The 19,711-nt window shown below is 31.6% G+C and overlaps 1 protein-coding gene across 1 annotated transcript in view; it reads left to right on the top strand.

The window, feature by feature from the left end:
- The window catches only part of LOC141903198 (solute carrier family 28 member 3-like), a 124,040-nt gene that overhangs the window by 18,423 nt on the left and 85,906 nt on the right, over positions 1-19,711 (top strand). The window contains exons 3-6 of the mRNA XM_074791244.1: positions 4,996-5,366; positions 9,378-9,522; positions 9,813-10,007; positions 13,206-13,367. Of these exons, the coding sequence (XP_074647345.1) occupies positions 4,996-5,366; positions 9,378-9,522; positions 9,813-10,007; positions 13,206-13,367 (873 nt within the window). The remainder of the gene's footprint in view (positions 1-4,995; positions 5,367-9,377; positions 9,523-9,812; positions 10,008-13,205; positions 13,368-19,711) is intronic.

Raw genomic sequence — 19,711 nt, 5'->3', positions numbered from 1 at the left:
ATCTTATTTTAATCCATTAATAATAATTTAGATTTAGTTTCAATGGCTTTATGATTTGACTTATTTTCTGGTATAATAGGTTTATTGTCATTGGAATCATATTTATCATCAGATTTGAATTTTGATTTATATATTTCACCGGATAATATAATAACTGTTACTAATCCAATTGTAATATATAATTTATAATTACTTCCAGCATTAGAAGAATTAGATGGATTATTATTTGAATCAATATCAGGTGATTCATTTATATCAGTTAATTTCTTTTTCTTAGCTTTTTTTAATTCTGAAGATCTTTTACCTAATTCTCTTGCCCATTTAATTTGTTTCTCGGATCTAGGCTTTTTCGTAACGCCATCACTCATTTATTTTAGTTAATTTTTGTTCTGATTCATTTTCTGTTTCGACGTTTGGTTGTAGTACAGCGTCATCTGTTTCGTTCTTACCTGATTTATATTCCATAGGCTTGATGTTCGAAAATGTTATGACGCCAGTAGAAATTAATGTCATAACCGATCCTAATTGAAATGAAGCATATCCAACCCATTTTTGTAATTCAGTCATAACTAAGTAGTCATTTTTCAAATCAGTATATAATTTATTTTCATCATCAATTGGTATTAACTGGTTACATAACTTAGAGTAACATTTGACAATACCATCTGAAATAGAATCATTTATTCGGGCTAATCTTGCCTCTTCATAAATCTTAAAATATTTTATTACTTTATCTGGTTTCATAGCATCTAATTCTTGAAAAGTAATAATTCTATTTAAAACTCTTTAGTTTTTCCACCGGCAATCAATAGTTCTAGATGATGCTTACAATATAAATAGTATTCATAATCTATATTACAATTAACTTGAGCACAATTAGTTACAACTGTATCTTTATTATCACTTATACCCAAATCATCCAATGTCTTTTCAATATCAATACTATTCTTATTAGATTTCTTTGACATTTATATTAGAGAAAAAAGCAAACAAATATTATAAGTATTATAAAATGATACCAGTATCTCTTTAGATTAATACTAGCTTAGTTAAAGGTAAAGAATTTTAGTATTAGTTATTGTTTTTTTAGTATTTTTTATTTGTGATATAAAGTATTCTTTTTTGAAAAGAAAATATTAAAAAAACAATAACTAATACTAGCTAGTTGAAGATATGTAATTTTTAATATATTTTATTTGAATTCTATTAATCTTTAACCACTCATTAAAGACTCAACGTATTGTTCATTATTTGGATTATTGTTCCATAATTCAATGAATTTCGTTACTTTTGTTAACTGTTCTAAATATAACTGTAAATCTAGTTTGTCATGTTAAATCATATTTTCCTTCTTTTCAAGAGGTCTCAGGTTTTTCCAATTCCAAATTAACTTTTTATCATATTCATCATTCATGTCAAATTTAGATATTGGTAACACATGATCAATATGAAAATAATTGCCATAATTATTTATATTCATTTTATCATCGAATTGATATATTATCCATGATTTAAAAAATTTATCTGAACAATCCAATAAATGTGCTAGTGTAACTGAGTGGTTTTCTTTACTGAATAATTTTGATACTTTAGATCTGAAACATTTTTTCTATTTGTAATTAAAATCTGTTTGATATCTTTCTTTCTTATAATAATTTTGATACGCTTTATAATATTCTCTATTATTATCCCTCCATTCTCTCATATATTCTGTTATATAATCTGAGTGATTTTCTCTCCATTGTTTATTTCTAACTTTGAATTTTTCAATATTATCCATATAATATTGTGTTGAATAATTTGGATTATTTTCAAGAAATTTGTTATTGTATAGTTTAGTACAGCTTTTGCAATATGTTTGTTTGCCATCTTTTTTAGTTTTATTTTTTTGAAATTCTGTTAATGATTTATTCAATTCACACCTATTACATTTCTTATAGCATATATTTATTACACCATTATTGTTTATATTTATAGCTTGTGATTGTTCCTCCATTACCAATAATAATATATATTTTTATTAAAATTGATTAACATTTTAGAATCCTCTTCCATTTCTTCGACTAACGTCATCCTTTTTCATTCCTTAAAATATCATTATTCTTATTTCTAATATGACTTTTAGATTTTAAATGTTCATTATAATATCTTTTATCACTGAATGATTGATTACATGTATCACATTTATATATTTCTTTTTCATTCTTTAATTCATCTAATTTAGTTTCTAATATATCATCTTTATATTCTAGTTTCAATTTATTCTCTAAATGTGTTTTAGTTTTATTGTGTCTTGCTTTTTGGGATTTATCTATATTGATATTACATGTTGGGCAGTAGTACTTATTTGCTTCCATTTTAATACTAAAATTTTTATTAAAATCGATTTTAGAAGTTCAATGATTTATATCATGTATTATTTCAATCACACTTTGCTAACACTTTTAATGTATGCGACGGCCCAAAAACAGTGTATGTCCAGCCGGGAGAATATTTAGGGTAATTTAGTCTTTTATGAACCAAGAAATTACTTACACTGGCCTAATTACCAGTATAGAAACAAAACAACATAAATACATCTTATCTAACCGTCAATCATTACATCGTATCTAGTTTTAAAGGTCGACCGTGCTTCTATCTTAATAGGAAATTCATATTTCTCATTTATTTGGCTACTGATTGATTAAGCCATGTCTTGGTCGAATTCGGTGATTCGGCGATTCGGCAAAAAAATTTCTGAGAACCCGCGTGTTACCAAAGCCGCTTGAAGTCTGGGATAGCATTCAAAGGGCATAGATGATTTTTTACAAGAAAACACGTTTTACTGACAGTTTGACAGTAGTAACAGGTGACTGATCACAACAATTTTCAATCCGATATGAAGGCACTTGGTAGATTCTATACAAGAGTAAAAACTTGACATATTAACGAAACTGGTATTTAGACGGAAAAATCGTTTCCAATAATCGAATTTTCAAAACTTGAAGAAATGTTCTTATGATTTGATGACCACTGTCTTGTACGCAGTTTTCTGAAGCACAGGTGGTCACGTCTAAAGAACAACTTTGATTCTAACAAACGATTTCAAATATTAGGAGCCCAATGCGTTTAATGATTTAATTAACTGGTATCGTGCTGATTAGTTGAACTTGTGGGGTAAATCATCTCGCGATTCTATTTTTTTTAAAGCATCGATTAGCCATGGATTTATTTCATCAAAACCTATTTGTAGGCGCTTCCCGAAAATAATATTTTCTATTCGTTGAGTATTCAAACGCAGTGCTGTCCAGATGATTCGAGTCAAGCTTTCGAGTCACGTAGTAAAAAAAAGTTTATGTATTAGCATTACTATGTAAAACGATACATGTGAAAATATCGCACTGTGGCAAGTGAGGTGCTGTGATCCAGATGTGTAACCTTTATAGGTAACATATTTCCATCATGTCAACGCTATTCACAAATAGTAGCAAAACATACTGCTGGTCTGTTTAAGAATTATCAATACGACGACAGGCACTTTCGAATTCGACCACGGTATTCGAGAAGTTTAAATTGGTCAGTGGTTGTCAATGGTCAATCTATGAATTTTCAATGGCGAATCCTTTCTATTTTCATACCAAACGTGGTACCGGTATATCGTTCTCACATTCAGATTCGGATTCAGACTTCATTAGACAAAATAAGAGTACGCAACTTGCTCGTCAATCTGAGATTCGTGCATATTTATATGAACATTTTCACGATAGATGGAAATCTGAGTATCTTGTTTCTTTGAGAGAATTTCACAAACACAAACGGGTTCGCAGCCAAGCTGTGAAAATTGATGATATTGTTCTAATCGAGTAAGAATTTTTACTTCGACCTCGTTGGAGGTTAGCTGTTATAACTGTCTTAAAACAAAGCAGTGATGGTTTCGTGAGATCAGTTAGCCTAAGAACATCGAATGGGTTCACAAACCGTCCAGTTTCGAAGCTGTTTCCTCTCGAAGTTTCAGCTTCAACCAAGGTCGTCTCCCCCGAGGTCTTCAGGTTAGAAGAAAATGTTTTGACTAATAAACCACAAAGAGGATCGGCTAAAAAGCATCAGAGAAAATAAAAAATCTATTCGACGCTGGTATTGTTTAATGACAATACGTCAAATACGTTGACATATTACATATTTGTAAAAGTATTTTTTCAAATTGAGATCTATTGTGTTAGGAAATAAGTTTGAAAGTGTTGTATTTGTTTTTCTGTAATTAATTTGATAAACTGTATTAAACTGCTCTAATATTTATATTTTCCTTGCGCCGGGAGTGTCGGCATTTTACGCCGACTTCACCGTGTGTTTATTACTATGATCACATGATCACGTGAGTGTCACGGTAGGCTGAATAGGGCTGAAACTGTTTTAAAATACCGTTAGTATGAAAGAGACACGCAAGCTGTTCCGACGTATTATGTATGTATATAGCTGCCGACGTATTCTGTATGTATATAGCTGTAAATAAATCTTCTATCGTTTGAAACCTGAGTCAGTTCCTCGTTCAATTGGATACCAAGGAATTCCTGACACGCTGTTTTTTTCTGAATGCAGATTCTTCACTGAACAAATTGATGTATAAAGGTAGATCAACCTAGTATTAACAAAATAATCGATCACAACGCGTAAGGAGAGCATGTGCGACGGACTAGTTCATGCAACTGCCACTAGGGGACTTAGGAAGAACCATATCTTCGGTTAAGCCATTTTGGTACATCGGTACTTTTTACGTGGTAGCCCTTGTATGTAGCTGGATCCACATATCCAGCATATTGTTGACCCAGGTTGCACTTCTTGGAAATAAGTCATATGTTATGGACTGTAGAATTATTTCGATGACGCTTCCCAGTGCGATATATGAACCATTTAGGCAGAAAACCGTTATCGCCGCTCTGCAGCCATGTTCATCTATTGTAATTCTTTCTAAATAGGAAAGCTTTATATTCATCTTGTACACATGTTTATCTTTTGTAGATTGATTCTGAGATTAATTTGGATCACGAAGATTCAGCGGGTGACCAGGATGAAAAAAGCTGTGAAAACGCATGTCAAAGATGGGTAGCTCATACACAGAACACCTTGCAAAACTGTTATATCTCTCACAAGAAAATCACTTGGATTCTGATAAAAGTGTTGATAGTGATGTTGTATGGTGCTTACTTCAGTTATGCTATGTACTATCAGTTTGGTGATGAGCCATCAATTCGCCTTTTATGGATAACGGCTGTGGTCATTGTAGCGATTATTTGGAGTCTTGTTTCAGAGGCTTTCGGCGAGCAAATTGACAAAGTTATTGGCAAACCTACGAACTTGTTCGTGCAAAATCATTTCCAGGTCTTTAAGTGGTAAGTTAAGTAACGTGTTAGTGTTGCCGGAGCGCTCTACGGGGTATCTTGTATTTTAGTCATTATTCTGAGTCAGTGTCAAATTTGCGCTACGGCAAAGAAAGGAAATACCAGTCAATCAGTCTTCGTTTAAGGTCGTTGTAACTCTAGTATCTTAAAGCAAGAATAATAATAATAATAATAATTTATTGAGCCTAAAATCCATATAAAATATGCTCATTGGCTTTACAATATAAAGACACAATTTAAACATAAAGATAGAAAAAACAATTTACATCATTAGTTAAAAGCTTTAGGGAACAAATGGGATTTAAGTTGCGTTTTAAAAACATCAGTAGAAGGACTAGATTTAATTGCATCTGGTAAGGAGTTCCAAAGTAGTGGGGCGGAGTAAGAAAAGGCCCTGTGACCCGCACAGACTAGATTGACACGAGGGATGACTAGAAATGATTGACTGTTTGATCTTAACACTCTAGAGGATGCCTGGTATTGCACTAATGATTTCAAATATTGTGGGGCCTGACCATTCAAGGATTTATAAGTAAGGATCAAGATTTTGAATTGGATGCGGTATTTGATTGGAAGCCAATGCAGATCGTGTAGAATCGGTGTTATGTGACAAAATTTTGAGTTTCGCGTCAGGATCCGGGCAGCAGAATTTTGAACACGTTGTAATTTATCTAAAATGTTGTCAGGGAGGCCAAAGAGTAAAGAGTTGCAATAGTCAAGGCGAGTTGTCACAAAAGCGTGAATAAGGCGTTCAGCAATTCCTTGATTCAAAAACTGTCTGATCTTACTAATGTTTCTAAGGTGATAGAAAGCTACAGAGCATAAGTGGTTTACATGTTTTACCATGGACATGTTCTGATCAAAAATGACGCCGAGATTACGTAAGGAGTGAGATGAAGTAATTACAGCATCATCAAGATTGAGATCAAATGTGCGAAGCTTAGTAAGCTGTGATGGAGAGCCAATTAGGGAGAACTCGGTTTTGTCACCGTTTGCCTGAAGAAAGTTTAAATCCATCCAATGTTTAAGTTCAGTATAGCAAAGTTGGAGTGTATTTTTGGGCACCAATTCGTTAACTTTTGGTTTTATCCTGATATACAACTGTGAATTATCTGCATAAAAATGAAAATCTAAATTGAATTTCCTTATGATATCGCCAATAATGGAGAATATTTCATTAAAACGTTCTATTTGATTTCACTAATCAGACGTTCAATTATTGATATCAAATGACGGCAATAGCTTCCAAGTTTAGTGATTTTTCTTTGATCTATCGTATGTTTTAACCGACTGAAAATCTTCCGACGAGTTGATGCGTCATCTATGAATACAATGAACAACCCATTCGCAATTTGAGGTCACCAAAATATAGGCCTACAGATTCACTTTACTGCAACCGAATATTTAAGGAACTTACTCGGGTTGTATATATTTAAAAGAAACTACATGTACTAAAGTTTGTTTCAATATAATGTCATTCAATAATTTCGATGATTTATAAAGCGAAGCAAGCGAATGCGCGTAATGAATTTTCATACTTGACTTTGAATTTATTACGGCAAAGCGGGTTGCCCTAGAACGACGAATAGCTCTTAGGCCTTTTTATGAGCTTGTGTACTCGATTCCAATTGTAAGTATTATATTACCGGTTTACATTTCCCGAGTACGACCGAGAATATTCCAGGATAGCAAGTTTCCATAAATGCACATCAGTATTTAACCGGTGTTCTCAAATGGCGGCTTAGAGCAAGCTGTTGAGCCCGCCGCCCGAAACAAGCATTGGTTGATATGCAAAAAACTTTTTTGTTTCGTCAAAACCGTTTTTCGTCCCATGTGCGGTATGTTTTGTGGTTTAGCGCATTATCGTCTCCGTGGACTCCATGGTCCAAGCTATTTTTTCTGCGCATTTTTGTTATGCCGTGTGCACTCCCAGTTTTAATAATCATGTTTTGTGAAAGATACGTTTTTTGTACTGGTGAAAAAATGTTTTGCCGCGTGAAGCGGGCTTTTCTGTTTAGCGTTTTGTGTTTTGACTCAAACGCACATGGCATTCAGCCCGCCGCACACAGCATTACATTTGCTTCATCAAAACAAAAAAGTCTTTCTCGTCAGTCAAAACATTCTAAGTGAATATTTTATAAAATAAAGCGTACACTGCAAAACAAAAACGCGCAGAAAACATTTCATGGAGACAGCAGTGACACTCGGTTATTCAGATCATTTTTTTTGTAATTTCACGTGATGCAATGTTGCTCGCTAATACAAGACATCCAACGCACATGGAACAACCTTTTTTACGCAGGCAAGACACATATCCTCAATGCCTCTCTTGAGCGAGGGATAAATGGGTACCTGGTCTGCTAGATGACACCTGAGCGCCTAGCGGATCAAGTTCAGAATATGGCAATATAATCTCTCATTGCGGAAGCTTAAGATGGGTGAATGAATGAGTGCTTCGGTTCATAATTCTGTTTTTGAATCATAACACTGGCAATTCCTTCCGGCTCGACCGTAGTTCCAGGACGCGTTAACTACCTATCAATTTTCGGCTAAGTAGAGAAATCAGTAGAGTGCGCATGCGTTAAAGCATGTGTGTTTATATGTGTTTTTGAAAACTGGGACATACCGACAATCAGACCTACCCGACAATCCCGACGGACCGACACACCGACATATAGGCAATTCGACATACCACGATGCCAGCACCTCTGTACAGTGAAATATGAGGACCCGAACGCCCAATGACCCCAGCACCTCTCTACCGGCGAATATTAGGAACCGAACGCCCCACGAATCTCTCTACAGGGGATAATTAGGAACCGAACGACCCACGATCCCGGCACCTCTATACAGGGGAATATTAGGAACCGAACGGCCAGCGATCCCGGCACCTCTCAACAGGGGATTATTTAGGAACCGAATGCCCCACGATCCTGGCACCCCTCTACAAGGGAATATTAGGAACCGAACGCCCCAGCCTTTCAAATAAACATTTTCAAAACATGTATGTCCGGTGTGCCTGTATGTCGGAGTACCGGTATGTCGGGAGTGCCGGAATGTCGGATTGCCGGTATGTTGGGACTGCCGGTATGTCGAAAGTGTCAGTATGTCGGGAGTGCCGGTATGTTGGGATTGCCGGTATGTCGGTATTGCTGGAATGTTGGGAATGTTAAGATTGGCAGATCTTCGGCCTGCATTGTGCGTATTGATACGTCAGGTATAGATGTCATTGGACTATTTTTCCATATTGTATACTCGATCCCGCCTCGCTTGGATTGATTGTTACTTCCCCCCAGGGAGAGATGACTGCTAGGATTAGTCAGTTATACGCTGGGCGTAATGATACAAATTTAGTGGAAACTAACGTTGAATATTGTATCACATTGAAAAGGGCGCTAATGTACTTCATACTGTAAAACAATTTCAATTTGTTAAAACAGTTTCAATTCGCAAAATCATCAATTTGTAACTTCTCGGGTGTTCTTTATTCATCAATGATTTTCCATGAAACATGAACAGTATGAAGTTTACTTCAATTGGCTCCATAGACCAAATTGATTAGATTTATTTCTTACGGGGTACAAGAAATATTTTTATATTCGAATTTTATTATTACCAATATTTTGATCATTACAAATGTATAAAACGTTTCATTATCGCATATAATAACTTGCAACTTCACTTACCTATATACATTTATCAAACTAAGATAGGCCTACAACAATTGAATTGATTGTAGCAGAAATACTATTTATACCTTTCTAACTTTCATACCTCATAACCTCTATCAAAGCAGATAACCTTTACAGTATTATTTATGCTCAATGTTTGATCTATCCACCGGTTAAGGATTACCAGCAATTGCGTACGGCATCGCATATTAGGAAATAGAGGCACAGGTGTTATAAAAATTATGGAAAAAAATTGAATTTGCCATTTTAACCATTTATCTATTTATAATTGATATCTTCACTATAATATGTTTGTGCCATATCCTTGTAGGGTTTTCATTGTGTTGGTACTGATAGCATTGATTTTGGTATTAGTGTTAGAGGTTGGAATGAAAAACCCCAGAAATCTCTTATCTGGAGCGGGTCTGATTGCGTATGTCTTGTTGTGCTTTGTTACATCCAAGAATCCATCCAAGGTAATAAATAAGGAAGGTCACATGTTACTTTTAAGAACGTAGAATAGATTAGCGTTGATCAAAAAAGGGCAGTCCCCAAAAAATTGTATTATGCAAATAAACTAAACTAAAGACCGGCTTTCCTCGTCAGTTGCAAGCCGGGTTTCTCGTTCTATGTTAGAAATTAGTTTCAAACTGAAAAAGTTGCATTACCTAGAAGGACGAGGGCCCATAAACACTCAAAGATGCCCCCAAAAATAATATCAACCATCGGCTACTCGTTTGCTATATGACTTTATTCATTGTTCTAGGTGAAGTGGCGACCTGTATTGTGGGGGTTAGGGCTACAGTTTGTCTTTGCCCTCATAATTCTCAGAACGTTTTGGGGATACACCGCATTTAAATGGGCTGGTGACCGAGTGTCGGAGTTCCTAGCACACACTGAAGCCGGGGCAGAGTTTGTATTCGGAGAAAAAACCTACAAGCATCACTTTTTTGCGTTCACTGTAAGTTTTGACCGCCAGTGCCTTCCCGTATTTGAAAATTCCATGAGTAATAGGGATAATAGGGGTTCAGGCCAAAGGTCGAAAGGTCGAAAAATAAATTCTCGCACACTCGAATTTATTTTTCGACCCTTCAACCTTTGACCTGAACCCCTATCATCCCTATTACTCTTAAAACATTCATATATATGAATATGAATAACTTCTAAAATCAATTTTAATAAAAAATATGTCAATTTAACAACACTAGCTTGTTCAATAAAAAAAAACAGTACAATTGAATAAGCTAGTTTTGTTAAAGTTACTTATTGTTTTTTTAATGTTTTTTATTCAATTCTTGTTTACTTTAAATTTCTTTACATTTGACTAAAATTCAACTAGAAAAACTTAGTATCATCTTGTATTATTCTAGTGCTGCGTAAAGAATAAAAATATTTATCTGATAGATTCATAGAATTACTATAAAAAAAATATATATATTTGAATATAATTTGTACCTTTCCCAGTGTTATAATATATTAGCTGAAAATATGATAAATCTGTGAAGACATAGGGTTTACTTGAATATAAGACCCCCCCTGTGTCTAGAATCCAAGAAAGTAAGAAAGTAAGACAGGTACGAGACGTACAAGTAAGAATCCAAGAATTCTTACTTTCTTACTCGTACCTCTAGTACCCGTCTTACTTAGATATATAAATTAGTTTTCATAAAAATTAAAGATGTAAATTATTAGTAATTGTATAAAAAATAGATTATATTATAACTATTTTTATTTTTATTAAGTGAAAACATATAATTTATTCATTTTTATAAAATTAAGTACGAGAGGTACGAGGAAGAATCCAAGAATTCTTACTTTCTTGGCAAGAATCTTGGTTTCTTACTCGTACCTCATATAATTTATTCATTTTTATATATTTCAGCCAATTTAACAGTCAATTGCTTAATTTTAATTATGTAATTTCTCATCTAATTCATGAATATATTTATGAGTTTTTAAACTCCTTAAATTTTTATATCTTTTATTACAAATTTCACAAGAAATAAATATTATTCAATCTATCTGATAGATAATTGATATTATCTTTTAATTCTGTATATTTAATTTTACAGTTTTCATAAAATTCTAACAACTGTTTTAATGAGTAAACTGAAAATGAAACTAATCCTGTCAGCATAATAATTGATTTAATATTCTGTTGATTTTTATATATTAGATGTAATAACTTTAATATATTTTCACTCATTTAATTATTCGATTAATTCACTAATCTGATTCAATAACTTTTTTATTTCGATGATTTTTTCCATTTAACTTCTTTAACTTTTTACTCAATTTAATGTTTTCATTCAATAGATCTTTTGAAATATTTTCATAGTCAAAGTAAAGTGCTGCCAATATTAAACCTCCAGCAACTAAATAATGCTTCAAATCACTTTTCCCAATTGGAATGCTGAAACAATCCACTTATTTAAGAGAAAAATTAAAAGTAATTTGAAATATCTTATTATATATTTAGTGTTGAATTATTATTTTTGAGTTATGATATTTTGATTCTACTCTGAAAAACATTACATAGCATTCTCTGAAAGGGCAGTAACGTAAGTGTATGAATAATGATTTATGTGAATTTTCATTATTAAAAAGTGATCGTATTTCATCTGTTATTATTAAATCTTGATCTATTTCATCAAATGTTGTGAATTTTGGAATTTTATCCTTATCATTCGCTAACTCTTTAATTAGATAATGATTTTTAAACATTAATTCAGTGATATTTTTCACTTGAAAACGAAAACGTCCAGTTTTAATCAAATCTTTTTTAATAGGAATAAAATTTCTAATTGTAAAATATTTTTCTAATTCATTTAAATCGATATCATTGAACTGTAGTATCTGTACATTCATTTATTAGTCATTTTTTTTATTAAAATTGATATTTTCTTCAACTCGTTAATTACTCGTTATTTTTATATTGAAAATAAGAATTTAACGCATATTTATATAAATATTCAATGATTTAAATATGAATTATTTCACTCGTTAATTACTCACACTTTTTACGATTAAAATTGAACAGTAGTACTTCTTATTTGCTTCCATTTTAATATCAAATTTTTTATTAAAATTGATTTTAGAAGTTATTCATATTCATATATATGATTTTTTTAAGAGTAATAGGGATAATAGGGGTTCAGGTCAAAAGATGAAGGGTCGAAAAATAAATTCGAGTGTGCGAATATAGAATTCAAATAGAAACCCGTTAGAAAAAAATAATGTTAAAATGCGGGCGGAGGTGAACACGCCCACTACTGAACGTCGCTCCAGTACGTTTACCGATGCGCTACCGGGTCTGTTCACTCGACGGCTCGTAGAGCTATTATATATTAGAATTCAATGTAGCTTAGATATTAGGTCCACGCCTACGTACATTCTTGTTCGCTCTTCTGACCTAGTAAAATTCTTTTACGGTACGCGATAATAATTCATAATAAAATACTGAAATGATACGACGCTGAGTAATATTTCTTTCTGAATTGAAATTACGTTAATAAGCTGTTAGTAGTCGAATCTGAGAGGGGATACATTTTATGAAAAAGATCTGTCTGGAAAGTGTAAAAGGAATAATCACGAGAATTACAATACGGTTTCTGCGATGCAGCAGAAACCCTAAATAGAAATAATGATAATAACATAATAATTTAATAATCTACTGAAAAAGATTAAAAAAATAAGAAAAAGCGTCTTACTGCCACTGAGGAAATGGAAGATAGATGAATCGGAAAATTACTTATGCTGGAATTAGTTAGGTTTTCTGATTGCCGATTGTCGACTTGTGAAAACTACTTCACGTACTCTTCAACCATCGATTAGCGCGTAGTTCTTCATTTGTCGGTGAGATGTTGAGTCCGCAGATCTACTTTTACCCGTTTTGGAGTTGAGACGTGAAAGGCTACGATGGAAAAAACGTTGGTTTTTATACACAATGATAATTGTGTAATACAGGAATAATAACTGTAATAACTGTAATACAGGAAATGCATTATGCATAATGCATCATACGGATGTGATCGACCCTAGCCTTAGGTGCACGGGGTCCCAGCCTTTACAAATCCAACGGCCCTTTCTCAAGTCGTAGTGACGCCCCTGGTGACGCCCGAAAAATATGTTTTTATCTACAAATACGTTTTATTTTCAGATTCTTCCTGTTATTGTTTTCTTCAGTACCATTATCAATATCCTGTACTACCTGGGATGGATGCAGGTTATTATACAGAAAGTGGCGTGGGTGATGCAAACTTGTATGGGTACTACGGCAGCCGAATCACTGAATGCGGCTGCTAATATCTTTATCGGGCAGGTAGGAAACGATGATTTCTTTAATGACAAAATAATGATGAACAAAAAGATATAGCTGGTTTTAGCATAATATACCCTGGAAAAAATGAAGATGGTCATCATGATTTAGAAATTGTTGGCTAAATATTTAAGAAATATTATATTAAAACATTAAAAAACAATACTTCTCTTTTTTCGCATTTTTACCAAAAATATAAGATAATAGAGTATAAGTAAAATAATAAAGTTTTTAAATAAAGGAATTCCTTTTAATGAAATAGTGATTTAACAATTTCAAAATAAAGTAATTTACTAAATGAATTAAAGAACGGCGTTCAAATTATATTAATTTTCGTAATAAACTATTTAGTTATGCTGAACATACATCAAACATCAAATATTGGAATTCAATGTGATTTAGGAAATGAATCAACTAATATAAATGAATTCAATCCTTATGAAAAATATATTGTTATTGCGGGGTATGTAGTTAAAAGCTTATATATCAAATCATTACCAAAGTAAAGTAAATAAATCATTTTAATCAAGGAATCACTAAATAAAACGTTTTGAATACATTTGCTTTATATTTTAAACTTAATCTAAACATTAAAAAATAAACTAATGATTATTAAACCAAATTAAACCAAATTAAGTTAGATTAAATGTAAAATGATTAGAAAATGATTAATTCAAATCAAATTGTAATTAAACTTTAAAAATGTTTGGAAAATTTAAAAGTTGAATATTGTTAGAATACTTTAAAGTTATTAATTCAAATCCGATGATTAATGAATTAAATGTTTAAATATTCGAAGTAATATAGATTGAAATTTTTGAAACATAATAAATTTAAATCAAATTATAATTAAATTGAATGTTTTGAATATTGATGGCATTAAATATTTTGAATACCTACGAGTTTAACATTGTTTAAAAATCTGAAAAGTGGTGAACTCAATCTGATAATTATTAGATTTAATGTTTTGAATAATATACAATAGTTTGATATCGATAAGAATAATAGTTTTAATCAAACATTCATTAGATTAAATGTTTTCCATATCTTAAAAGTTTAATATTGATTAAATATATTCAAAAATAATCAATTCAATTGTAATAATTATTAGGACTAATCAAATGCTAATCAATTCCATATTTAAAAGTTTAATATTGTTTAAATATATTGAAAAATGATCAATTAAAATCTAATAGAATTAATAACTTGGTTAATTTCTGACCTCGTCGTATGTCGACGGAGTCTTCGTAATGGCTGTGGAGACAATAATTTGGAGAAATAATTTGCTCACAAAATGCCGTGCACGCAAACCCTTTTATATCGTACACTTCCTTACCAAACGAAGATAAAATGGTGAGATGAAACCGTGAAACGTTCCAGTTACGCAGTAGTTAGCAGTCAAAGTTCGGTATTTTCTGCGAATATATTATTATTATTATTATTATTAATGTATTTATAGTGCCTGTATCCACAAAAAATGTGATCAAAGACACTTTTGTACCAGTCATGAAAACAGATGCGTTTTCAGACGTCGCCTGAAAATCGCTAAGCTGTCAGATGCTCTAATAGAAATAGGGAGCTTATTCCACATACGTGGAGCAGCACATGAAAAAGAGCCTTGTATTATATATGTTACATCCGGAAAATTAATACCTTCATTCTGCGGAGATCCAGTAGGCTCTTTTAGCTAATCACTGCTCTTCAACGGGGTAGGCCGTACATAATCACGCTTCTTGACATCATTATGAAAAAGCTGCTCTCTGATTGTTTGTTTAGGGAATACCCTCAGCAGCTGAGGTATTCCCCAAACAACCAATTGAACTGAATAAGAAATTACACAAGGGATGACGTCTTGGGTAAGTGAAGTTCATGTTATATGCTGAATATGATAGACTTATCTGATGTAGTGTAAGAACCAAGTTAAGTATGGCAATGGCGGGTCCAATGTAGCACGTAACCTACCTAGGTTTAGTTTCACGATCGGATATTTCCCCAAACCACAGCCAGGTATGGGAATGTCATTTTTTGTATGCAGTCTTTGTGAGTCACGAGTAATTTGCCTGGTATTTTCTGGTCTTTTGAGACATCCGTCCAATTTTTATTGTAATCGACGCACAGCACCTTCGTGGTTGCTTGATACATATAACCATCAAAAAGAAAAATGGTCATTTCGTTTAAGAAGTTTAAAATAAATCTTTGTAGGTCACCCTGTCTATCATGCCACGTGTATGCGATACAGAGAAATGGCGGCCTATGGCGGAGTATGTGGAGAAAAATAACTTCTCAGATATATGTTAATTAATCGCTTGAAACATACATAAAATTGGTTAACTTCGAAAGTTACATGTGTTTTTTTGTGAATCAAGCCATTAAATCGAGGCTCTAAGTCTCAAAAATTGGAATTTCGCTTACAACACGTTCCCAAATGTTTTGATACTTTCTCAGTTTGTATCAAAAATATTGCCAATTTTTGGTCCTTAAGTCCGTAAAAATGATAAATTTACAGCGTAAAAAAGTACAAACGTGTCAATTATACTTCTAAACGCTTTATTTGCGGACCAGTTTATGAATTGAGCGTGGGCCATAGAGCGCTATAACCGCCTCTGATTTCGACTTGAATTATAATTACGTAAGCTATTCGTGAACAAAATGCGGCCGGCGCACAATAGAAACTTCACTCTATGTATTCTTTCATTACCGCCGACAAAGAGGGCCGATATTTCGCAAATTGGATTCGGGATGTTTAAACCTCCCAAGGTCAAATCACTAAAATTGTGACCTTCGTGGAGATTATCTAAAAAGCCGATCGTAATCAATTTTAGCAGAACTTTTTACCTAAACGTCCAATGGTTTGAAAATGGCGTTCCTAAGTATTTGATGAAAGTTGAGAAATCATAAGATATTCATATAACCATGGACTCTAAAACCTACATCGTTTTAGAGTCCCCGATAGAAAAAAAACCTTTGCATAACGAAGAAGTAAATATTCGAATCTGATTCATCTGTTTTGAATTGATTCTCATAAAATGGAAGCAAATTTCATTGATTCGTTCATTAATTGTACATTGTACGATGTGTTTCATTTGTTGACCGTAAATCGTTGACATTATATCAATTTCATTCAATAAACTTTGCGGCTTTATAACGGCTATTCTTACTGGTTCCGCGTGACGAGATAATTCTGATAAAAGTTATTATATTAATGTCTATATGTATATACGTAATGATACTCTTTTCTGATTGAAAGATGCACGTTATTCGAATCCCCACCATTGTTCTCTATGTACGTTCTTCAAACTCATGATAAAACCAGAGTGGCGCATGTTCACATCCACTGGCATGTTATAGTTATATTACAACTTAGACAATAATCAAGGTTCGAGCTAATGTCAGTAACTAGAATACGTTCTGTTCATCAAATTCAAATAACTCAGACTGAGAAATACAAATATGGTTGAATATATGAGTTAATGAAAATGTATCATAGCAGTAGTCAGTTAGTTGAGTTTGTTTGTTTTGTTTTTCATCAATCAATCGATTTCATTTTATTTTCAAGTACAAACTAAACGCTTGAATTGCTTATGAAACGACCAGGTATGAATTAGAATAGATCGGCTTGATATCTTGAATGTTAATTTGGCGTTTAAGCAATGGGAAATAAGAAGTGCTTGAGAAACACCTTTCACAATACGCCCATTACTTCGAATAGCGATAAGTTCATTGACACATGTAACCATTGTTTTGTACCTTTCGATAGCGAGTCGAATAAGCTATTGAACGACAGCAGAATCGCAATAACAACAGAAGTTCATTTTATCCAACACGATGAGGTTAAATTCAGTGAAATCGTTCGTGAGTAATAGGGGTAATAGGCTTTCATACCAAAGGTCGAAAGGTCGAGCTCATTAAAAAAACAAATATTAAAAGTAATTAAAAACTATAATATATTTTCATAACCGCGTGCATTTTATATCAAAACTAAATATTTATTCTAAGATATCAATAATTTTAAATGCATATTGTATGAATTGAGCGTGGGCCATAGAGCGCTATAACCGCCTCTGATTTCGACTTGAATTATAATTACGTAAGCTATTCGTGAACAAAATGCGGCCGGCGCACAATAGAAACTTCACTCTATGTATTCTTTCATTACCGCCGACAAAGAGGGCCGATATTTCGCAAATTGGATTCGGGATGTTTAAACCTCCCAAGGTCAAATCAATTGACCAATTGATTTATTTACAATACACAAATTCATATAATCAAATATATTTTAATAATAATAATTATTCTATTATTATATTATTCAACTGAAATGCACGCGGTTATGAAAATATATTATAGTTTTTAATTACTTTTAATATATGTTTTTAATGAACTCGACCATTCAACCTTTGATATGAAAGCCCATTACCCCTATTACTCTTAAAATAATCATGTACATGAATAACATTTAAATCATTGAACTTCTAAAATCAATTTTAATAAAAAATTTAGTATTAAAATGGAAGCAAATAAGTACTACTGCCCAACATGTAATATCGATATAGATAAATCCCAAAAAGCAAGACACAATAAAACTAGAACACATTTAGAAAATAAATTGAAACTAGAATATAAAGATGATATATTAGAAACTAAATTAGATGAATTAAAGAATGAAAAAGAAACATACAAATGTGATACATGTAATCAATCATTCAGTGATAAAAGATATTATAAAGAACATTTAAAATCTATAAGTCATATTAGAAATAAGAATAATGATATTTTAGGTGAAGATTATTTTGATAATGATAACGATAAGAAACAGAAGACAATTAAAAGCATAAAAAATAAATTAAACAATAAAAGACCATACATGGAAGATGTAAGAAATTATATTAATTCATTAGATAATAAAAAAGATATAGAGATAACCGAAGCATCTAAAAGTGATATTGGTCCAGCAGCTATCGAGTTTAAATTTCATAAAGGTAAAACATTAGAAGAAAATAAAAAACATTTAGAAAATATGAAAGAAATAATAAAAATAATTACAGATGTTGAATATCCTAAAATTAGTATATCAGTTAAAGTAAAGTTTATAAAATCTGAAGATAAACCAATATATAATATAAATTCTCATTCACAACATATTATATCTAAACAACATATAGATGATAAATTAAATAAATGTTATAATGAAATAAAAAGTAAAATAGAAGAGAAATATTTTGAAGGATCAGGTTTAATATTTGATGAAATAATATTTATGACTTTACATGTTTATAACACAAAATATAATAAGTTAACTAAATCAAAACCAATTGATGAATATAATTTATCATATTATAAAGAACCAGATATTGAAGCATCGAGTTATATTAAACTACCATTTAAAACTAATGCTGTAATAAATATACAAAATGAAGATGATAAATGTTTTCTATGGGCTATAATAAGTTGTTTACATCCAACAGAAGATATTACACATAGTTTTAGATTAACTCATTATAAACAATTTGAAAATAATTATAAGATAGATAAGTATCCTGTTAGAATTAAAAACATCCCAAAAATAGAAAGAGATAATAATATAAAGATAAATGTATTTGATTTAATCAAATTACCAAATACAAAAGGTAACAATATAAAACATTATACATTAGAACCTTTATATCTATCAAAAGATTATGATTCAAACGATGTTATAGATATACTATATTATGAGAATCATTATATGTGGATTAAACAAATAGATTTATTTTTTAGAACAGAAAGCGATCACCATAATAAAATATATCTATGTAGAAAATGTTTACATAAGTTTAGTAATGAAAGTACATTATTAAATCATAAACAAGTATGTGATAATCATGATTATTGTAAATTAGTTTTACCAAATGAAAAAGATAAAATATTAGAATTCAAAAAATATGATTACAAAAATAAAGTACCATTTGTAATATATGGAGATTTTGAATCATTAAATAAAGAATTAACAGATAAAGATAGAAAAGAAATATATTATAAAAGAAAGAAATTAAATTCTAATGAAAGTGATTATTCAGAAGAACCACCAAAAACAAATACTATTAAAAAGATTCATCAATCAGCTGCTGCTTTCGGGTTATATATTAAATCTGATTATCCAGAACTAATTGAAAGTGAATATTATAATTACAGAAATGAAAATGTTATCAATCATTTTTGTGACTTATTAATTGAATATGAAATAAGATTTGGTAAATTATTGAATACAAATATAGAAATTATAATGACAGAAGAAGATAAAGAAGAATTTGCGTTTGCAGATAAATGTTATTATTGTGAAAAGATATTTAATTATAAAGATAAAAAAG

Source organism: Tubulanus polymorphus, chromosome 4, assembly GCF_964204645.1.
Source record: "Tubulanus polymorphus chromosome 4, tnTubPoly1.2, whole genome shotgun sequence".
Taxonomy (NCBI): Eukaryota; Metazoa; Nemertea; class Palaeonemertea; order Tubulaniformes; family Tubulanidae; genus Tubulanus; species Tubulanus polymorphus.
This window is presented reverse-complemented; position numbering and strand designations above follow the sequence as displayed.